Below are 25211 nucleotides of genomic sequence, written 5' to 3'. Positions count from 1 at the left end.
GTCTATTATGTAACCAAGGTGAACCAGAAGAAAATTCCTATGGAACTAACATTAACAGTAACAATTTTACAAAGGCCTATGTTATGGATTATACTGGTGATGCCAAGGTACTAAAAACTAAAATTAAACAGGAATGGGATAGGTTTAGGAATATCACTGACCTGGAATATATAAAAAATCAACACCTCCAATTCATATATAGGAAGGACATGAACCTTAAAAACATTTTTGAAATAGGGGGTACTACAAATATGAATGGTTAAACACATAGAGTTGGTACATTTAGGTGCGGATCCTGTTCCCAATGCCAATATATTCAAACAGGCACTACTATTTCCATTCCCAGTAGAAATAGGACAATTTCCAGCTCTAAATTTGCTAATTGTAATACTCAGGGAGTAGTGTACATAGCCACATGCCACTCCTGTGATTCATTTTATATAGGGAAAACAGAAAGGAAGCTTAGATCCAGAATATATGAACATTACTATGAAATTAAAAAAAGTAATGAACATAATGCTCTATTTTGTCATTCCCAGTACTGTAAAAATGCAGTTTTTAATTTTTTTGTTTTAGAGGTTGTACCAAAAGAAATCAGGGGTGGCATGTGAGAAACCAAACTTGAGTATAGGGAATTATTTTGGCAGATAATACTGGACGCTACCAAAGGACCTGGTATGAAAGATATGCTTTCCATCATTCCAGTTTTAAAGCTAAGAGCTGCCAAGTTATAATCCACAATATTGTCTTTAGCCACTAGATGGTGATATACACTACACAGTAACATTTCAATACATATAAGTATATGGAATTCTTTTTAAATGTTTTATAATAACCTTTATACAAATATATATATTTAAACATTCTTATGAACATACTGATTGTTTTTTAACATTTGTTATTTATTTGGTTTTATTACTATAAAGTAAAAACTTTTAAGTAAATATTTTGTGTCTAAACTATTATCAGGGCATATTGAAATTTAATTAAATTATTTAATTAATCAATTTAACAATTAGTTCTATTGTATATAAGGTGTAAGTATTTTCAGGAAGTTGTAATTGTCTTTTGCTGAAGAAGGTGTTCGAAAACGTACTTGTTTGGATTTTTCAAGCGTTATTAAACAGTTATTTCGCATTTTGGAATTCATTTACTGGTTATTTCAACAGAACTTGGGTTTATATCTGTGGTTCTTCCAGCCCTTATTTGGAGCTTCCAGAGTGAGCTTTGGTTGTGTTTTGGTAACGTGTGTTCACTCGGTTCACATTTCTTTGTTTCGGTCACTCTCTATATATACTCTCTTTATATGTATATATATATATATATATATATATATATATATATATATATATATATATATGTATATATATATATATATATATATATATATATATATATATATATAAATATAGGTATATGTGTGTGTATATATGTCATCTGAATGTTTAGTGCTTCCATATTGCACATTCCCTATGGTAGACTGACTGGTCTGCATGATATGTTGGAGAAATCATCCTAATGCTTTACAGCTCAGATGACTTAGTGGCAACATGCTGTGGCTATGGTGTGCAGGGTCCTGGGTTCAAGTCTTGCAAGGGCTGATTATTTTGTTACTGTGAAGAACAAGGGCTGTTGGATACAGAGTGATTAAGGCATCTTTAAGCAGTTGTAAGTTGGTTTGTGCAGGTTTGCATGGCGGTAAGCAATGCTAACTTCTGGTTAAATATGCTTACAGATAGTTAGCCTATAAAAGTGCTTAATCTGTGTTGGCATCACTTAGCACCGCACAAACAGGTTTAGCCCCACTTACTACTGCTTAGTCCAGTTCACCCCATGCTAATTTCTTAAAAAGAAAAGAAAAAATTGTGATAGGAAAGTGGTAAAAAAGGGGGCATGAATGGGATAAAACAATATGACAAGAAAACTAGGGATGGGCAGGATGGATGTAGGGAAGGTCCATAGCTGTCCATTTCTTCTACAGCAACAGCTGTGCATATATACTGAATTTGGAGGTAAATTTGCACATAGAAACCCCTGTGGGAGGGGAGAGGACAACAATAATGTGTTGTGAAGCCGATTAGACTGGATTATATGTGTCCAGTGGGCACGTGTGTGAAATGGACAGCTATGTATGAGGCTAGATTTTTTTGGGAACAGATTGCCCTTTTTTTTAAAGGTGAGAGTGGGATGTTGGGGAAGGATAGTAGGTATATTTGGGGAAGTAGGTTGGGTAGGAAGACAGACAAGACAGCATACAGGGGTGGTATATGACAAATGTGGGGGGTAAACACCCTTGGAAGGGGAGGGGTGTTGGAAATCTGAAGCCAATGAGCCCCCAAATGGAAACAGTGGGACTGAGGTCCCCACCCATGGGCAGTTACCACTGCACCTTCATGGCCCCAAAGGTGGCTGTGCTGGGGGATGAGCAGGAGTGGCAGGCTGACCCTCTAATTGCACTCCGTGGCCCTCAATCTGGACTAGCAGATCTCCAAACTCCTTTCAGAGCTCACTTATGCACCAACCCCCGACCTGGCTTCAGGTGATGGTATCCTGTCCACACCTGCTTCTGGGGGGGGGGGGCATCCCCTGAGGCGGTTCCACCCAAAGGTGGTGCAGGACCAGCAGATGAAGAGGTCCTGGCATGGGTCCCAGATGTGCTGGGGCCTGGTGCCATGGCCAAATGCAGTGGGAGAGGTGGGTCCGCTGGGACCGGCCTTCCCAAACATACTATGGTGTTGCAGTTTTAGAACATATGTGGGTTAATAACAGTCAATACAATCCAGGATTAGTTATAACAACATGCATAGATATTCCCATTAACCCAAAACAACAGATTTTGAACAGTTGCATAGCAAACAGAACACATGCCTATATAGAACCACAATGGCCATTACAATGGCATGCAGGTTACAATGATAGCAACAGGCCACAAATTATAGTATTTCAACATGGAACATTAACAGAAACGCATTTCAATATTTGTTGAACAATAGGACATATGTCCCAACAGTAGGTTTGGTGTAAAACATACCCACTGATTTGTATGTTTAGATTATTGTTGCAGATATGGTGGGGGGGTGTCAATTAACAACTTGTAGATCCTTGCAGTACTCGCAACTTTAATGATCATTGCTCTAATCATTACTCTACAGGTATTATTACAATACCCTATGGCCTTGGTTTGGGCAGTGGTATGTTTGTACACAGTGTATACTTCAACCGTCTTACAGCTACATTCTTCTCTTACCTGGTAGACCTGTGTGGGGGGGGAATGTTTGTTAAAACTACCTGACTGTTTCTACACATATTCCTAAATTCCTAATTAAAATTATTTATGCATACAGCTTACTACCACTCCTGGGATTCCAACCATGCTGTGTCTGCTAAAAATACAACAATTTGTGTTTCATCAGAGTGAGCTATTGAGAAACTGCTTTCTCTGCCTTTAGTGTTTTCTGTCTAAGTATCTCTTGGTAGTACAATCTGACCTTGTAATTACAACATTCTTATACAGACTTTCCTAGATATATTTTTTATGTAGCACAGTGTGGGTAACAGTGGTTGACACAACATTATTCAGATATCAGATCTTTGTGAATGCAACATGTCAAGCCATACAATACCAGAGTAAACACAACCAGTCCAGGATTTAGAACTTTATTGTCAGGCAGTTACAGTTCTCTTACCTGAAAGACCTGTGGGGGGAATGTTTTCTTAACACTACCTGACTGTTTCTACACATATTCCCAAAAAATTATGCATACAGCTTACTATCACTCCTAGGATTCGAACCATGGCTATGTCTGCTAAAAATGCAACAATTTGCATTTCACCAGAGTGAGCTATTGAGAAACTGCTGTCTGTTTCTTCAGTGTTTTCTAAGTCTCTCTTGATTGTACAATCTGACCTTGTAATTACAACATTCTTATACAGACATTCCTAGACATATATTTTGTGTAGCACAGTGTGGGTAACATTGGTTGACACAACATTACTATTCAGATATCAGATCTTGGTGAATGCAACATGTCAAGCCATACAATACCAGTGTAAACACAACCAGTCCAGGATTTAGAACTTTATTGCCAGACAGTTACAGTTTTATTTAAATATGACCTATATGGGACTATTACTGTCATATTTTCTAGTTTATTCAGTACAGACGATACACATTCTTTATACTGCCAGGTGACATTCTACTCCTTTATATTTATTTGGTATGACTACTACAAGCAGGATTGTTACTCACTAGCCTCGCAACCCAGCCTTTGCAACCTACTGGCATGGGCTTCCTGATTCACAGCCCCGTCAGCTGCAGCTGTAATGGAAATAGAGAAACATTTAGGCATACCTATCTATCACATACACAGGCTGGACTGTGGTAAACAGTTATTGCTGTGAATACTTACACACTGCTGGGACATCACCCCTCTGTCTTGCTTCTTGGACTTACTCATCCAAGAGATCCCTCTTACTCTGCTTCAAGTCGACATAGTGGTGCCAGACCTGTTCACCAGTCCAAAGGATACCAGTGGCACTGGTGAGATCATGGGTGAGACAGTCCCAGGCTTTCACTTTATATTGGGAGCTCTGGTACTGGAGCTGCAGCAGTCTCATGTCATGTTTTTTTTTTACCAGGAGTCCTACCATGACCTTGGACTCCAGTATGCCCCAGCATTGCACTCAAAACCACATGCCCTGTCCAACACCTGACATGCTGCCTACACTAGGGAGCTGCAACCAGTTATGAGCTGTATTCCCGCCTGCGGGGTTTAAATATGTCTGATTTGCAGCCCTTTGCCATGATTGGATGGTTTTGAATATGCTGAGCTAAGCTAAGCTACGGACAAACCTGCTTAGCTAAGGTTGGCAGTGCTTAAATGGGCAGGTGCTGAGCACAGCTTACCGGTGTGCACATCGACTTAGCTACAGTACTTCCTGTTTAGCATTTACGTTTCAGTAATGCTTACAGTACCTCGGCTTAACTGAGCATAACGTAGCATTATTTACCTTTCATTTTTTGGACTATCATGATGGTGGGTTTCATTCATCATTTACCATAGCTTGATATGTATGTTGACCTTCCATAACATCCACCATGTGCATTTCTGACATATTACATTTTGTATGACTGCATGTATGGGACACTTGTGTTTATGTGGGGTTTCACAATTTCAGTACACTGTCGCCTCACATCTGGCCCTAATATACTGCTCTGGTTGGGAAATATAAGTTACTTACCACATAAATATACTAAAATATTAACATTTGTGGTGATTTCACATACAAAATACAATTGGCTGCAGAGGGGCTAGAACTCTGGCTAACTACATATAAAGCATACATTCTAATCACTATGCTATTACACTACCACATATGGTGGCTGTCTATTGCTATTTAACTTCTTGGGCCGTTTATGCTGGCCTAAGCATAGCACACCCACACAGCTACATTTAAACTTTCCTGCTGATGTGAAGAAAAAAAAAAAATATTACGGACACTTTTTAAATATTGCTCTTACAAACTTAGACAGTTGTTAGAATAACAGGTTTTGCATTCTCATGCATTTTCTGAAGGATATGACATCTAAAACTTAGTTCTGTCATTATTTTCTAACTTCATTCTTTAATGATATGCCACTACTTTGGCAGTGGCCACTTATTTATTTCAGGGCCGTACACTATACAGCAGGAATCTGGACATTCTCTGGGGATCTCTCCTGTTGGGGGTTTATATTCTGTGAAAAGAGCGATCTCGCTCTTTTTACATTGCCATACGGCAATTCTGGTGTGCAGGGGGCGTGTATCTTGTGAAAGCACTGCTCTCAGACATGCCCCCTGCACTTGTACACATTTCCTTGTACGTATTACAGCACAAAGCGCTGTCCTGCTGCTCCCGTGTAGTGCCTTCTGTGCAAGAATAGGCTAATCCTGCACGGACGTTTGATGAATCCCTGGGAGTGTTGGAAGTGTACTAGGGAAAATGTAAAGTATTATGTTGCATTTCTTACAAGAATTGTACAAACAACTATTAAATATTATTGATGTTTTTTCTGATTTATGTTATTTATGACTTCATATGTTTTATACAATTTAGGATATAATAAATGTCCTCCAGAAAATAACAAATAATACAATATAAGTTAATACAATGTTATACTTATTTTTGAATGCAGCACCTATTTGTAGCTTGTATAAGCAAAATGTTAAGGTCTGAAGCCAGAAAGGAAGGTACTTTGTAATAGTGATCTGTTTTATGCTAAGTAATATTTTCAGTCTTTTCCTGGAATGTTAACTGTTTGTCAGATCCTGCAAGAAAGATCCAAGGTACTTGTATCCATGAGGAAAATTAAACATATATTTGTAGAACTGCAAGAAGCAGATTAGAATGGCATTGAGCATTTGAAATTAGGGAACCTTGGGTATAAATTATTTCACCACATTCAATGGGAGACTAGATGTTACATTGTCGCAAAGAGATATGACTTTTGAACTGCTGTGAAGTATAAGTGTATAAGCTTTGAGTGGTTCTGTCATTTTGTTCTACATTTTTCTTTGAATTTGAAAGTACAGCTATTAATTGAATTAATTGTCTAGTTTTCATTGTTTTTCAGGTGGCTTCTGTACTGCTAAGTAGATTAATAAGTGTTGCTGCATTTAATTGCTGTGCTTTTATTCACTTTTCAAACTTAGAGAAACATCAGGTTTTGGCCAGCTGTGTGAGTTATCCAGACCTTGCAGTCAAACCTTGTGAGAATGGAGCTGATTGCTGCAATTTTATACACAGTACATGAGCAGTCAACCATTATTGTCTTATTCTAAGAGTTGAAAATTGAAAGTCCAGGGCACAAACTAAAACCAAATGAGGTATTTCAGCTCCAGGATGCAGGAAAGTACATTTTATTCTAAATGCACCTAAAGCTGTCTAATCAATTAAATCTGTCATGAGAGGTTCTTGCCATTTCTTTCAGTATTTTACTGCTTTTTTTCTGAATCAGAAGTTATAGATATTAATTGATGTGGGACTGTGCTAGGCCTAGGTATTTAAACCTGATTTTCCCTCTGAATTTGAAGCTAAAAGCTGTTTGTTTTTCTTTGGCTTCTTTGGTTTCTTAGCCCAGTTATATTATGAAGAACTTCATGTTGTACAGCACCTCACAAACCTGTACATGATAGGGACAGGCACTTCAACCGAAGATTTACTCTTAGCAAGACTAAATTGAGCCATTCTTAGAAGCAGGCTGTGCTATGTCACTTCCCCTCACTTCAGGACTGAGTCCTTAGTTAGAACTCTACCAATTTCTACTTATTATACCACAAGCATTGTATTGCACTAATATTGATTATATTACACTCATAAGAGTTTATTCAAGCAACAGTCAAACACTATACAATTAAGTTTTATATCCCATATTTTTTTTTCTCTTTGACTAAATGGAAGGGCAGCCAGCTTGTCCTCTGTCAGTTGCCAGCGTCATAGTACTTAATCTACTCAGACAATGCAGCCATTGCCTAATGCTCAGAGAAAAAGCATTATTACTTACCTCATCACAAACCATATGTGAAAGATGTGAATATTTAACTAAGATGGAGGCATCACTCTTACATACAAACACAGTATATAAGCACTGCACACTTTCACAGCACGCCACACAAACACCTAGAAAATTATCATATACTGAGGTTGTAAAAAAGTCATTGCCTGAGCCTCCAAGGTCAAACAAGACTGGGATTCATCAGAAGTCAAACACCATGGTACATATTGTCATATCCATCACTGAGAGTCTCCAAAAAAAACAGTTTGCATAAGCTCTGTACTAACAAAAATATACTGGTGGTGGGTGAGGCACACAGGCTCAACTCTCACAAGCTTGGACAAAAATGGGGTGACTGCAAGTTGTCTTTCAAGTTCCAAGATCGCTGACATTGCAAGGGCTCTCAAGACCTTCAAATGAAACAAGTATGACTACAACATGATGGTGGTCCATGTGAGTGTAAATGATCTGGCAGATAAAACCCTGAGGTATATACAGAGAGACATTTCTAAGCTCCCCAATGCTTATCACAAATACAGAAAAGACTCTGGTGTTAAATGTAACCCTTCCTTCTTTAAGAATGATGCCAAGGTCCAAAGAAAAAAAATACTGATTTCAACAACTGGCAGAATAAAAGGAGTCAATTGTAGGGGATCCAATTTACACCAACTTGGGATGAGATGGAACCCTACTTACTTCACCAAGGATGGCTTGCACCTCTCATCCCAAGGATTACATATAAATGCTAAAGTGCTTGCTGCTCTCATAGCGCCTTTCTTTTATGAAAAGTCCAGCTAATAGACTTTCCAACCCCCATCCCAAAAAAAAAAAAACAAGAACCAGAATATAACAAGGTAGTGATGTTCAATACTAGGAGTCTAAATAAACTGTCTGACCTTGAGGTCTGCCTGAATTTGCAGCACATTCATATATGTATTATTACTGAAACTTACAGTGGATATAAAAAGTTTACATGCCCCTGTTAAAATGCCAGGTTTTTGTGATATAAAAAACGAGACCACAATAAATAATTTCAAAACTCTTCCCACCTTTAATGTGACCTATAACCTGTACAATTCAATTTAAAAACAAACAAGTCTGTTAGGGGAAAAATATATAAAAATAAATGTACAATACACTGGTTGCATAAGTGTGAACACCCTTAAACTAATACTTTGTTGTTTGTGCACACCCTTAAACTAATACTTTGTTGAAGCACCTTTTGATTTAATTACAGTATTCAGTCTTCTTGGGTACACACCTGCCATCAATTAAAGATAATCTGATTAACCCCAAATAAAGTTCAGCTGTCCTAGTAGGATTTTCCTGACATTTACACAGTTGCCTGCTACAGCAAAAGCCATGGTTCGGAGAGAGCTTACAAAGCATCAAAGGGATCTCATTGTTGAAAGGTATCAGTTAGGAGAAGGGTACAAAAAAATTTCCACAGCACTGGATATACCATGGAACACAGTGAGGACAGTCATCAAAAAGTGGAGAAAATATGGGACAACAATGACGTTGCAAAGAACTGGATATCCATTAAAACTGATGAACAGACAAGACTAAAACTGGTCAGGGAAGCTGCAAAGAGACATTGAAGGAGCTGCAGAAATTTTTGGCAGGTGCTGGTTGTGTACTACATGTGACAACAGTCTCCTGTATTCTCCATATGTCTGGACTATGGGGTAGGTTTGCAAGATGGAAGCCTTTTCTTACACAGAAGAACATCCAGGCCTGGCTAAGATTTGCGAAACAATACATCAAGTCTCCCAAAAGCATGTGGGAAAATGTGTTATGGTCTGATGAGTCCAAGGTTGAACTTTTTGGCTACAATTCCAAAAGGTACTTTGGTGCAAAAACAACACTTTGCATCACCAAATGAATACCATCCCCACAGTGAAGCATCGTGGTGGCAGTATCCTGCTTTGGGGTTGCTTTTCTTCAGCTGGAACTGGGGCTTTAGTCAAGGTGGTGGGAATTATGAACAGTTCCAACTACCAGTCACTTTTGGCCCAAAACCTTCAGACATCTGCTACAAAGCTGAAGATGAAGAGGAATTTCACCTTTCAACATGACAATGACCCCAAGCATACATCCAAATCAACAAAAGAATGGCTTTACCAGAAGAAAATTAAAGTTTTGGAATGGCCCAGCCAGAGTCCAGACCTAAATCCAACAGAAAATCTGTGGGGTGATCTGAAGAAGGCTGTGCACAAGAGATGCCCTCGCACTCTGACAGATTTGGAGCGCTTTTGCAAGGAAGAGTGGGCAAATATTGTCAAGTTAAGATGTGACGAAAATAACAGCCAAACTTGTAGAAAGATTTCGAGTTTTATTACAATTCTGGTACCTCGGCCTTCGCCATTGAAGGCGAAGGCCGAGGTACCAGAATTGTAATAAAACTCGAAATCTTTCTACAAGTTTGGCTGTTATTTTCGTTGCTGAATTTTGGAACTGTGTGGTAGAAGTTAAGATGTGCCATGCTGATAGACTCCTACCCAAGAAGACTGAATGTTGTAATTAAATCAAAAGGTGCTTCAACAAAGTTTTAGTTTAAGGGTGTGCACACACAGCAAAGTATTACTTTAAGGGTATGCACACGTATGCAACCAGCGTATTGTACATTTTTTATTTTTTATATGTTTTCCTCTAACAGGTTTGTTTTTCAATTGAATTATAGAGGTTACAGGTCACATTAAAGGTGGGAAAAGTTTTGAAATGATTTATTGTGGTCTCATTTTTTTATATCACAAAAACCTGGCATTTTAACAGGGGTGTGTAAACCTTTTATATCCACTATAGTTTAAAGTGAAAAAAGTACTCCTTCTGTCCAGAGTTTTGCACCAAGCACACCCTTAGATCCAATGGGAACTGCAGTGGCGTATCCATATTTGTTAAAGGCTATATTACCTTGAGGCAGATGCCTAGAGTCCCACAAACTGAACTTACTGAGGTATAAATCACACCAAATAAAGCCAACTATCAGCTCATAGATTTATAGGTCCCCCCAATGTCCCTAGAATGTATAAACACTGTTTCTTTCTATGAACTACTTTGTTATTGCTTACATTTCTGTATTTTTTGTTGTGAAATATTTTGTATTTTACCCAGGCTGAACCTGAAATTGGTCAATACTGATCAGGGCACTACACTGGTAAACAAATAAAAATAAATAAATAAATAAATAATAAAATACATGTTCATTTCCTGAATATAATGGGTGAATTTCAAATACACAGGAAAGTTATCATCCTGGAAGACTTTAACTACTCTTTGATAAACTTAGATGCCTATACCAAAAATATAGGTTATGACCAAAAGTTCATTGATTTCATAAACAAGAATTCCCTAGACAAAATAGTCAACGAACCAATTATAGGACAAAGTATTCTTGACCTGATCCTTACAAATATGATATCTACATCAACTATGCCACTGGTATACCCGTCCCCAGTTAAGTCTGACCACAGACTGGTAACCTTCACCTTCAAAATCTCCAAACCATCAGATGTAAGTATCATGGTATTCAAATACTTCGATCATATTAATCTATCTCCTTCAATTCTATGTCAAAGTATCCCCCAAAATGTTGCCACAAGTAGTAGTTATGTGAATAAATGTTATGCTCACCTAGATAAATGTATTAAATTGATAATTTCTACAAGAACTAAACAAAATGGAGAGATCAAGAACAAACCAACCTGGCAGTCTGCATACATAAATAAACAATATAATAAAAGAAATAAGCCTCTGAGAATATGCAGCAAAACTAAAGACCCACAAATCATTGGCAACATCACAAATTTATCAAAGGTGCTGAAAACTGCATTCAGGAAAACAAAAGCACCCCATAAACTTAAACTAGCATCAGGAGCTAAATATAATTATAAACTTTCTTTACTTACATCAGGATATTAAGAAACAACAGCCACCATTGCTCTGAACATATTCAAAATGGCACCATTTACTTGGATCCAGGAGATTTCACAAGCGTATTAGTGACCAAACTCAATGGAAATTTCACCAGGACAACTACACAAAATCTGCATATTACAAAGGATCTCAAACCCAGCATCATTACAAATGAATATTTATTAAAGGTATTTTCCAAAACAAAGAATACATCCTTATTGGGGCCCTGATAAAATACTTGGCTGCCTGCTGAACAGGAAGAAGCATGCACTGGTGGATCTGCTCCTATAGCTATTCAATTAGCCACTGGCTTTGTCCTACCCTCAGACCCCATATAAACCAATATATAATCTTCTGTGAGGCTATGGAACAGGTGATAACTATCCCTCCAACATGTTTTATTTTGTTTATGTCACAGACAAGATTTAGATCGTTAGATCAGGTAATTCTAGTGCTGCTTGTTTTGTGAATGTGTAGCAGATCCATCAAGCCTGGATTGGAGAATGCCTTGCAAGTTAAAGTATAGATCATCACTCAGTAGTCTGTAGGAGACTGAGTACAAGGAAAGGGCTTTGAGGTGGTCTGCACAGGGCATATTATTTGTACCTTATATTCTTTTATTGAGGAACCTCTGTGGCCACTCCAGTTGTTGCAAATGCCTGGTCAGGAACATGCTGAAGGAGCATTGCACTCAAGTATTAGTCAAATGAGGGCTGAGTATAATGGGACTATGATTTCCTTTGATCTGGATGACATGCCATTACTAATGAATCTGGTAAATGTCTTTCAGTGTGTAATACTTGATGAAGACAAGGGTCTTGCTGTCCATACAACATATCATGAGCTCACAAAATTATTTGATACCATACCACATGCTAATATAATTATTTAGATAAATGTGCTTCAAATTGATCTCTCTGTATTTAGTTGGATAGAAAATTGGCTGAGGGACAGAATCCACACAGTCAGGGTGGGAGGTGCATCCTCAAAGGGCATGAACATAACCAGTGGAGTCCCTCAGGGATCCATACTAAATCCTGTACTATTTAGCATATAGTTCTCTGATCTCCAAATGAAAAAAAAAACAGGAAGTCTAGGTAACCACGTTTGTGGATGATTGCAAACTGGGTTTTACATGTTTATAACTGGTACACAGAAAATAGCCCAGTGCTCTTGGACACAGTCGGCTGCATCCTAAACTCATGGTGCTAGATCCCTTAAAACTGCCCTCCACCAGAACGGCTTGAACTATAGAAGGACTCCTCAGCTGCAGTCTACCTGAAAAAAGCTCCTGCGTTGTCCCTTGGATATTAACAGACCTGAAAAGGTTTCTACCAACTCTATTCTGCTTATATGTAATACATTAGCAAACCGTGTTGGGTCTAAAGCACTCCTAGACATCCCTACAAAAGTCCTATCCTTAACTTCCATTATAATTTGGCTATTTAAACTTAAACAAACTCAGGGGGAACTCCTACCCTGATTTTCTATCCCTGCTAGCCCAAAACTACGAAAACTAGTGGATCCTTAGATTAAAACGCTTAGCATTTCAATACTGGGTAACTCTCCTGGCTCTATACCCACCTTTATTACCCATAAAACTACACAGTTTATCAGAGTAAAGCCTGTAGTGTTTTTAATAAGTGGGCTTTAAACTGTAAGTATCATACCAGCAAAATTACATTTTAAGCATTACACCAGCAAATAAACGCCATGTAAAGGGCTTAAAGTTAACATAATAGGTAAAACTAGTAAAGTAATTCACTTTAATTTGCAATTGTACTTACATAGCACACAGAGACCCTAAGAACCTCGTGGTCTAGTTAGGTCTGATTAAGCCTTCTCCTCGTGGTCTGATCAAACCAATCAAGTTGTTATTGCCTCCCCTGGCCAGCTGGAACAATGAGGTTTCAAATATATCTAGTGAAACCACCATTTTTCAATAACCCAGTGCTCCTGGACCTAGTTGGCTGCATCCCAAACTCATGGTATGTGAAAAAACTGTTTTTTGAAGCTATGAAGTAACTTTTGAATCATAGTCTACTGACAGTACATTGCGCATTTACTGACTGCTGATATGTTGAAATAGAGAATTAGACATAGCTGGATTGTTATTTAGCTGTCTTTGCCTGAAAAATAACTGCTGGTCTTGTTGTTAAACTATACTACTTCTTTTAGTGACTTAAATGACTTGTCTTGTAGCTATTTTATCCTCAGTAACACATTACAGCTGTCGCTAAGATAGAGTACTTTTGTTAAGGTGTTTTATGCTTCTTTAGTGTTTGTTAATGTGTTTTAAGCTGTCACTATGCTTTCTTCCATGCTTAAAGTCCTTTGAACTGTTTCCAACTATTTTGCCTAGCTAAATTGTTTAATTATTACTGTTAACATTGTAGACAAGTTATCTAGCGACTGTGAGTTGTCGTATACTTAGATAACACAAAATTATTCACAAAACCTTGTCTGTTTACCTAGGTATAAGCTGGATTTATCTTAACATGTGTCCCACAGGAATAATATTGCTTAGAATGTGTTGGTATCACTTGTGTTGATTGAAACTGAAATGTTAATGCATATACAACATTGTTAAGTAGTTCTTTGTCTTACTGCCTGAAGTTCCTCCTAAGCAAACACTATATTGTATTGATCTGTTACCAGGTGCTAGACTCCTTAAAACTGCTCTCCTCCAGAAACTCAACACCACCTACCCATTAGAACAAAACACATTAATCCAAAAACCAAAAAATACCAAGACCTAATTATCAAATTTTTGAAGTTGTCCATTAAATCTCAATGGAACCTCAGAATGGATGGTGACATCCACCCAAACCCTGGCCCATCCTCAAACAATGTCTCTAGCCCCAGTACTACCTCTCCCCTAAACACTCAGACTTTAAACAAACCCCCTAACTCACTCCTGGTTAGCCATCTAAACATTAGAAGCATAAATAATAAGGTTCAACATCTTCATGCCCTACTAGATCACCTTTCCCCAGATATTCTGTCTCAGTGAAACCTGGCAAAAAACATCCATTTCAGGCAATGAGGTTATACCACCAGGGTACAACTTATTAAGGCTTGACCGTGCCACTAAGAAGGGAGGTGGGGTAGCTGTTCTTTATAAAACCACACTACAGATGTCCAATGTCGCCCCACTATCATTACAAGTTGACAAGGCTGAAATCATTATCACCAAGCTAATTATCAATAAAAGTAAATGCATATACATTGTCTGTGTCTATTTTCCCCCAGGTAATGACTTACAAATCTTAGAAGATATACTTTGTTGGCTGTCAAATAACTACCCCCAAGAAACCGTTGTTCTTGGAGACTTTCACATAGGCTGGTACTCCTTTTCCTCTGAATCCCCTGTATATCATGTCATCCTTTACGGATTCACACAGGTCATATCCTCCCCCACTAGAATAACTAAACCAAACAATAAAGAAACCACCCTAGACTGAATACTTATAAATAAACATCCCTACATGTACAAAGCAGGGACTCTGTCTGACGACATAAGTGATCACTTTCTCACCTACATTATCTGACAAAAGGCTGACATCCCTAACCAACCCACTTATAAAACAATTAGAAACAAGAAAAAATTTAACCTCACTAATTTCCAAAATGAACTTAAACTGTGCAATTGGTCAATTCTAAAACATCTCCCACTAGATGAAGCTGTAAAATACTTCAATAGCAAATTCCTAGCCATTCTAGACACCCACACACCAGCATGTTCTATTAGACTAAAACAAAAGCTGTCCTATGGCTTTCAGCAGAAACCAGACAAAAAATTTCACTTAGAAATAAAGCCTGGACCACTTGGTAAACTACTAAAGCCCACACTGATCAACTTAGATATAGATAGCTAAGGAACGATACAAAAAAATCTGTTATGACTGACAAAAAAAAAACATTATTGCCACCTACAACAGAAACACCAAAATAAGCCCCCAAAATTTTGGGCAGACATAAATAAACTCCACCCAGGACAATTCACCACCACTACCCCCTCAACTCCTAATGACAACCCTCCAGCTGAGGTCGCCGATACCTTCAATAGCTTCTTTACAGAAACTATTCAGCATCTAGCTAGCCAGTTATCCCACAGCTGCCCAAATCCAATTAGTACAACATCCAGTGCCCAAATTACCTTTAATTTTCAGCCAGTCACATCATTTATCAGAAAACTAATCAAAAAATTAAACCAACTATCTTCAGATCTACTCCCAGCAGAGTATTTACAAAAAGCAGCCAATGCTGTAGCCTACCCAATGTCCATCTTGATCAATAGAATCACATCTGAAGCTTCCATCCCCTCCATCTGGAAAATATCCCATGTTATTCCACTCCATAAAGGAGGCAGCTCCACTGAGCTCTCAAATTACAGACCCATAGCTATCCTGTCTCCACTAGCCAAAATGATGGAAAAATGTATCCATAGACAACTCTTGAACCATCTTACCATTAACAAACTCCTGAAAAACTCTCAACATGGGTTTAGACCATACCATAGCACCTCTACTGCCCTTCTCTCCTTCACTAAAGTCATAAATCAAAACCAAAACAATAATAAACTTTCCTCAGCCATCTTTTTAGACCTTTCTAAGGCCTTCAATATGGTAAACCACAAACTACTTATACAAATACTGAAATCCATTTCCTTAGACACCCAGGCTATCCAGTGGTTCCAATCGTACCTGAGTGGTAGGCAACAGGCAGTCCTATGGAAGGATAACCTATCCACCCTTCTACGTATCACTTTTCGAGTCCCACGGGGCTCCATCTTAGGACCCCTCTTATTTTCTATATTTATTAATGACCTGCATAAGGTCATCCCGGATGCTACCTGCATTCAATACATGGATGACTCGACTCTTATATGCACAGCCACATCCCCAACAGAGTTGCAGTCTTTATCCCAAGATGCTTTTAATACAGTTGAAAATTGGCTTCTTAATCACTGTCTTATATTAAATCCCAACAAAACTAAGCTGCTGCTGTTCTCCCCATCTCAAAGGTCCACCAGACCAACCTTCACCATAAAATCTAACAATGGCACCATTATTTCTCCAGATCCCTCGACCAAGCTCTTAGGTGTAATAGCTGACAATAACCTTAGATTTGGTTCGCATATTAACCATACAATTAAAACAATTAATGAACAACTTGGTTCTCTCTACATGATTAAACCCTTCCTAACTCCCCTAGCTAGGACTGTTATTGCCCACACTCACCTACTTTCTACCCTCCTCTATGCCTCCCCATTATTTACTAACTTGAATAAAACTGACTTGCACAAATATGCTGTTATAATCACATTGCCAGATTTGCCACTGGTAAAGTCTATAGAACCCATCATTGTCTCAACCTTAATCAACTTGGGTGGCTTGAACTACCTAACCTACTTAAGGTCAACCAACTAGTTGATGTCCATAAGACTCTCTACCAGCCTGAATACACTCCTGTTCTTAAAAGCCTTATCACCTCCTACCAGAACCTCAAGTATCTCCAATCTGTCAACAAAATGTTAGTTTACACTTTCAAAACTAACAACTCAGGTGGGGAGGCTCTGTTCGCCAACTCTGTTGGCAAAACATGGAACTCACTTCCTGCTGACCTAACATCTGAGCTCTCATTACCCCATTTCAAGAAGAATCTTATACAATTCTTTAAAACATGATGGCTATGTCCTTGCTTTACCCCTGACTAACTTCCACCCCCTCAACTGTGTGCCTTTTGTGGACGTCTTGCCTCTAAGTGACTATATCTTAGTTATTTGGTTAATAATCCAAAAGCTTTGTATTAAATTGTGGGACCGAGTGATGTTATATCCTTTTAAAGAATGTAAGCCTGTATGGAAATTGGAAAAGTGATATATATGTATATATGATAAAGTTCTTCGTAGTATCTATGTAGCATATACTATGGAGCTTTTCTCCCCAGGCCTCCACTGAAAATGGAAGTTTATCCAGTTGGACTATCCCGGACAACAAAATGCAAAATAAATTAAATAAATAAATAGGCTAAAACTAAATGCTAAAAAGTGCAATATTGCAACCTAGCTTACAGTATAGACAGCTCCCCACTCCAAAATAAAGATGTTGTGAGAGACCTTAGAACATGGGTAGATAATATCGGCTCCTTTAATAATTGTATTGCAATAGTGGTTGGGAAATCCTTCTAACTGGCACAACTGATTTTAATGGGTATTTCCTCTTCATCCAAAGAAGTTCTTACCCCTCTTTATTAACCACATAGTCAGGCCCATCTTAGAATACAGTGCTCCTTTTCGGATTTAGCTTAGTAGACATGTCAGGCAGCTGAAGAGACCCCATAGTTTCCTAACAAAAAAGATTGTGGGCCTAAAAGACCTGACCCACTAGGAGAGGCTGGAGGCTCTGTCCCTGTATTCAGCATCCTTATAGATTCCTTAGGGATGAATTGTGCCTTGCTTTTCATGTCATTAGAGATCTGGCAGGCCAAGACCTTTTATATGTCTACAAATCAGTCTAGTGAACACTAGAAGCAGGGATCTGAAACTGCTTCAGAAGATAAACAAATCAGGCTAAACAGACAGAGTCATCACAAAATTACTGCCACTTCTGTGAAACAAACTTTCATTCCAGATCAGGCAATATGACACACTATCTTCTTTTAAAATGAGTCAAACAATAGAATGAGTATACACAAGTCCATTCCCAACATGACTGGCCTATCTCTTCTTGAAGAGATGAAGGTCCAAGAGTGGGTACCGACAAATGGCCACATGTCCCATTTACCTTCTATTTTCTATGATTTCTATTATTTCTATGACAATGTGAGCAGATTTGAATTAGCAAGAAAAGGGAAGCAGGAAGCTAGAGGGAGTGTTATGCATGATTGTAAATCTATATATACAACAGGGATTACTCAACAAACTATGGCTAGAATATTAAGAGATATTAAGAGAGTGCATGGCAGCACAGGAAAGGATGATTTTCTGGGCAGAAAGCAGGGAAAAGTTTTTTCCACTGATGAGGTGCATGCTGGTCATAGAGCTCACAATAAGCTGGCATAATGATTATTGCAGGTATAAATAATATTCAGTAGTACACTAAATCATAGTTAGGAAGGAGCATATATATCTTAGTCAGAGTTTTCATACATATCCTATTTCTTTATCCGGCCACTATCCCTTGTTCATAAGAGGGTATGGTGACAAGAAAGGTTATGAGAAAAATTGGGGAGTTAACTTGTATTTTTCTCAATGTTAAGAATTGAAAAGCAAACTGGAGCTGTTTTTTCCAATAGTGATCACCTTTCCACAAAAAAAGGAAAATAAATAATAAAAGCATGAGATGGGTATAAGGGAGATCTAAAGAATTTTGGAAAGCAACTGAAGGCACAAAAATATTGGATTCATAAAAAAGAATGGGCTGAACTCAAAATACCGGAGTTACAGGGCAATACAGATAAAAATGCTAGGTCACATGGTCTACCAAGCTAAGGGGACTCTTAGTGTTATATTTTTAAACAACACATGAAATTCAAAAATACCTCCAAGACTTAAACATCAGAAGCTACAAATATGAATATGCATGATCATAGATCAAAAGACAGGCAAGACTTATGGGAAATCTGGATATATACTTAGAAATTTTGCTCATTTTTATGAACAATTATATGAAACAGAGGTAGATTGGGAGGGAATAAGGGTCATTCTAAGCAAGCTCCTCTTAAAAAGGTTAGACCTGGATCAGAGGAACTGCTTGATGCAAGATATACAGAGGATGAAGTGGAAACAATATTAAGAAATCAAAACAGCAGTAAAACACCCTGACCAGATGGTGTACCATTACTAATATATGCAATGTTTAAAGACACATTTATTAAGGGCATTACTAATCTAGGTAATTATATGTTGGTCACTGGATAAATCATGAATACATAAAAATAAGCTATCATAATGGTTATTCACAAACCAGGTGTGATTCCTTCAAAAGATAAATTATATAGACCAATACTGATACTTAACCAGAATTGTAAATTATTTTCTGCACTAGTTGCAGAATATTAACTTGCATCCTCCTCATGTTGGCTGATCTGGAATAGAGATGTTTTGCACCAGGTAGAATCATCAATGAAAACTCATTAAAAAATATGTTGGGAGATGACAACAAAACCAAATAAAAATTGTTGCTTGCACGTTTGGATGCCAAAACGGCATCTGGCAGGGTTTGTTGGCAGCATTCATTTGGAGTAATAAGAGTGATGGGCTTTTCTCAGAGGTGGGAACATTTAATAAAATCTTTGTATTAAAATGCCTCAAGACATGTAAGCAGAGAGGCACTAAGTAGGGGTGTCCTCTTTCCTCTCTTCTATTCACTTATTTATCGTGAACCCTTGGGAAGTGTTTCAAGCAGATACAAGTGAGAAGTTATGACTTGCAGACATTTACTCACAAACTGGAACTATACACAGATGACTTACTTCTTTAGCTTACAAATATTTATAGGAATTTGGAAGTAATATTCCAGGAACTTTACTAATATGACAAAATTGTTTGATATAAGATAACTACACAAAAAGTAAAGCTATAAAGTTTAGTTATTCACCTAGGGATAGGCTGTGTGAAGAGTGACATTTTCTGAGTGACTCCGGTCAATTAGTTTACTTGGGAGTAAATTTAAAGACACAATTGAAGGGGCATTGTCCTTTTTCTAACAGTGGAGACAATTCAAAGTAAAGTAAAAGATCTTTATGGGAAATGAAAGAATATTTGTCTAGATGTGACCCAGAGAGTTCAGGCCATCCAATGGTTTGCTGTGATGCTAGTAATATATATGTCTTAGGGTTTGTCACTCCCTCAGATGGTTCTTTTTTTTAAGTGAGAAAAAGCACTAAAGTACAGGAAGAAAAACCTTGGATGACATGGGACATTATAACTTTGCCAACATAAGCAGGAGAGTTGGGAGTCCATAACCTTGAGGCTTATTGTAAGACATCATGGCTTAAAAATTACATGAGATATCATTAAAAAAATCACCACTCTAGATGGGAAACCATCCTATACAACAACTGTGAGGAATCAAGAGGATGCATAATTTATTAAGGGATAGAAATGTGGACAGGAAGAAGGGCAGAGAGGCATTGATGGTGTAGCCAATAAAGTTGGTAAAAAAAACTCATTGAAGTGACAAACACTACACATTGATTGAATAAGTTGACTCCATCAGAAATTTTATCAGTCTAGAGGCTGCAAGCAACAGAACTTTCCATAAATCCGACGGTTTGTAGGGGCTTACTATACCAACAGCAATTAATGAGATGAGGAAGAATAATGACATGGGAGCAAAATATCGATAGGGAATTAGACTACTATGGTATAAACAGAGAATTACGCAACAAACTAATATATAAGCTTGACAGTGTGACACTATACACAATCCAAAGGGATGAGTGACTGAAATTAGTTATTTTGTGGAAAGAAAATAGGCAAGGACATCCATGTAAAAAGGGAGTTAAAAAATAAATTATTTAAAATGTTAAAAGAAGAAGGTGACATTATTTGGGAGGAACAGGTAAGCACTAAAATTACTCAAGCAGATTGGGAAAGAATTGTCCTAGCCCCCAAACATGTTGCAAAAGCAAAGAAATGTATATTTCTTGGTTGGAAATAACTCAGTAAGCATTTTACACACCCACAGAAATCTGTAGAATGTATTCATATGTTACACCTGGTTGTTGGAGATATGCTGATGATATAATATAGAACTGTATACATTTATTTTGACAATGTCCTAAATTAGATCAATTTAAAGGGGCATACAGAACGTGTATAAATGTTATTTGGTCTGGGAATGTCTGGATAAACAGTTTTGATAAAACAGAGTAAAAAGGGGCAAGGGTTTTGTTGGCCTTGTTATTTCTAGCTGTGAAGAACAATAATCACCAAAAGTTGGAAAGGAAAGGAACTACTTATGCCAGGAAATATCAAGCAAATTATGAAGGAGATAGAAGAAATGTAAAGTTCATCATCATGTGTCAAGATACCATAAAAAATATTAAAAAGGATGCCTTGGAAATTGCACATGGAAAGGGTATCTGAGTCATGAATAATAATTTTAAGGGTATTATATATTATGCTGAGAGTGTCTTTCTTTGTATCCATCTATTTTTAAAGTTTTGATACAATGTAAAGTCTGACAAAGAAGTACAAGCTACTAAAAAGTAAAATTGATTCCAAATGGATGTTTCTTTTTGATGTATGTTATTTTTTGATTATCAGTGAAAACAAATGGTTGTGTTGTAATGCTTTGTAAATTGATTGCATAAATGAAATTGTCAACATTTAAAAATAATGAATATGTACTCTACTGATTCCTATATTTAAATAGTTGATTATACTGCTGTGTTATAGGATGTTTTGTATAATCATTTAATATTCTCATTGGGTCTACTAATACATTACTAACAACTTCAACTAAAAAAACTCATATGATGGATAAAATGTGCTATCTTTACTTATAAAAAAAACTTTTAATGAATTAATAGGATTCATTTGTATTTACCATGGATATCATTTAAAAAATTCCTAACACTGAATGTGTGACAGACCTTTTCAATGTGGAACTTCAAGGAAAATGAACATTTTAAGACCACAAATGAGGAACAGTCCTCATAATGAGGTACATTTGAGAGGTGCGCATGGTATAGGTGAATATGCATTCTCCAAATAGCCCATCAATACGTGTTTGTGTGTGTGTGTGTGTGTGTGTGTGTGTGTGTGTGTGTGTGTGTGTGTGTGTGTGTGTGTGTGTGTGTGTGTGTCTATGTATGTGTGTGTGTAGTGTGGGTGTGAGTGTGTGTGTATGGGCGCGCGTGTGTATGTGCACGTGTGTGTGCGTGTGTTAGTGCATGTGTGTGTGTGCGTGTGTGTGTATGTATGTGTGCATGTAGTGTGGGTCTGTGTGTGTGTGTGTGTGTGTGTGTGTGTGTGTGTGTGTGTGTGTGTGTGTGTGTGTGTGTGTGTGTTTATTTGTATATTGTATTTTGGTTTGCATATCAATGGCTAAGCACCAAAAACAACCTAGTTCAAATGGAATTTTATTTTACAGAAAAAAATAACTACTTAATACTGGGCTGAGGCATTGCAGTTTACTTTGTGAATGTGAAATGTTTAGATAGCTATTTGTACTAGGGAAGGTGTCTGAGATGGCGTGCAGAAATATCGGAGAGCACCTTTAGTGAATTGTTGCTTTCCCCACTCATTCTTTACTTCCCTTTAAATCACACATTGCTGTCATTTTGTGCTTTATTTCTATCTGTACAGCACCGGTATATTTGGAGAGCTATTTTTGCAATAAAGCAATATTTTTACAATGGGTTTTCTTGTTCTATAATTTCTAAAAAGCAATTAATACAACATGTATAATGTCAAATAATTATTTTTAATATCATGGGTACAGGAAACAATATTTAGCCTAATTTTGAACCTCTATTACAGGTCTTTTCCAGGTGTTTGCCTCTACCACCTTAGATCAGGAAGCACTTCAGAATCTGCTACAAAATGTATACCCAGACAAAAGTGCTGAAGAAATGGCTCAGCTCTCCATAGTTTTATTACGAAACATTGATGAAACAAACCAAGGTAAGCAACTGAATTAATTCAGAGAACCACCAGCTGAAACACTGCACATTCCCATTCCTGTTAAGAGCATCCACTGTTTCAATGTCAGGCCTTGAAGTCTGGCATGAGTGTGAGAAGAATTTTCAATAGCTGAGATAATTTTGTGCTAGAGACTGTCTTGATAAAAGGAGAAAGAACATGTAGTTTTCACTACCAAAGAAATGCTGTTGCTGTTGGTCCCCCCTCTCTCTCTCTCTCTCTATATATATATATATATATATATATATATATATATATATTATGCATTCAGCTAACTGTATAACCCTGAACTTGGATGCATAAACATTTTGCGCAATGAAGACTCAGGGCTGGATTTTGAAAGCTTTGATCGACGTGGCTGAGTGTATTGAGTTCTGTGCAAGGTTTGTGGTAAGTCAAGTAACATGTATGTATCCCGGTCTAATGAACATATCTTAGTGCAATTCAGACACAACAAATCACCAGTGAAGTCAGAGCAACTGCAGTCAGGTATTGCAAAATCGTATTCCAAAGAAAAATTATCCCTAATGTGATACATGGCCATTAGCAATGTACTTCTGTGACAAAGTCAAGATAACATGTCAACAACATATGGAAAAAAATTAGCAGTAGAGAACTGTGTATTAAGCAATAGTGCTATAAAACCACAAATATTCATAATATGTTACAGATATCATTGTAAAATGCAGACACATATATGCACACACATTCATAAACATCTGTGGAATCAGTTGTAATCTGCAAAAAATAAATAAATAAAAAAATATTAATTACAATGAAGTGGCACTCATGCCCACATTGTGAATGCTAACTTCAGCTAACAATTGGTGTAGGACATGTGTGGGGAGCAGATGTCACACATACACAGACACACACACACACACACACACACACACACACACACACACACACACACACACACACACACACACACACACACACACACACAAGGAAACAGGGTGATAAAGCTTATGTGGGTTGAGGGTGAAGAACAGGGGCACACAAGAGGGATGACTGAATAAGAAGGTCAAAGGGAGAAACAGAGCAGCACTAGCATTTTTCTTTGGTAGAAATGGGCCTCATTTTTATTTATTTATTTATTTATTTTAGAATAGAAGGTATGAAAAAGATGGGGAAAAATGAGGTGGGGAAAGTGTTGATACAAACGTACAGCAAGGAGGACAGCACATGATAGATAAATAAAGGTTGGTAATATACATAAAGGATAGATGAGGTACGCAGACAGTACATATATGAACTGTACAACATGGGTTACAGAAAGATGACAAACAGGGTAGGGATGCATACCTTCCATGGTGCACCTCAATAATACATTACATGCCAATGCATAAAGCAGTGCAGAGATGTCATATCAAAAGGAGAACGACTAACAGTAGGCACATAAAGCAGAACACTAAATGAGGTTTGCTGGCATTGCAGTACACAATGAACATAAAACATCATCATCCACTAGGCTATTGGCAGTGTAAGTGTAAGCCAAGAAATATTAAGGCTGAGCAAATCCATCAAAGGAAATGTAGGAGCATACCACCAGGGGAGGTCAGATTAGAACCTCCCATTCTGTATGCAACAGGCAAACAACTAAACACAGTACCAGGCAGCAGTAGTGCAGCGAATGAGTAATATTGCTATGTGATATACCACTAATACATAGTAAGAAAGGAGGAATGGGATCATGACATCAAACTAGGCATTGTATGACAGAGGCAATACAGATGGTGCTCAGGAATGCAGTGTAGATATGTGACATGCAATGATACCACACAAGCCAAGCATACAGAAGGCTCATCACTTATATCTCCATTAATGACATACAATGTGAAATTGCCATGTTGAAACCACATGGTGCTACAGATACTTTACTGAATAACATATGAGTAATACAAATTAAGGTATGTAAGCCTGTGCATAACAGTATAGTTAATAACATATTAATAGTATGTCTGGGGAATGCATGACACACAAGTAAAACATGAACACAGTTGGAAACATCACAATAATCACAGCATTGTGTGGATATGCATTGCATGTGTATTACAGCCTATCATGGTGGCAAAACGTATGTCTTATAAGCCCAGTACACCT

General features: G+C 37.6%; 1 protein-coding gene across 1 annotated transcript in view; it reads left to right on the top strand.

The window, feature by feature from the left end:
• The window catches only part of LOC122791337, an 848919-nt gene that overhangs the window by 537638 nt on the left and 286070 nt on the right, over window positions 1-25211 (top strand). The window contains exon 5 of the mRNA XM_044059051.1: window positions 22944-23087. Coding sequence (XP_043914986.1) covers window positions 22944-23087 — 144 coding nt within the window. The remainder of the gene's footprint in view (window positions 1-22943; window positions 23088-25211) is intronic.

Source organism: Protopterus annectens, chromosome 17.part0 (assembly GCF_019279795.1).
Source record: "Protopterus annectens isolate FY-2018-M chromosome 17.part0, PAN1.0, whole genome shotgun sequence".
NCBI classification, from domain to species: domain Eukaryota; kingdom Metazoa; phylum Chordata; order Ceratodontiformes; family Protopteridae; genus Protopterus; species Protopterus annectens.
The sequence above is the reverse complement of the archived record's forward strand: the minus strand, read 5'-3'. Positions and strand labels throughout refer to the sequence as shown.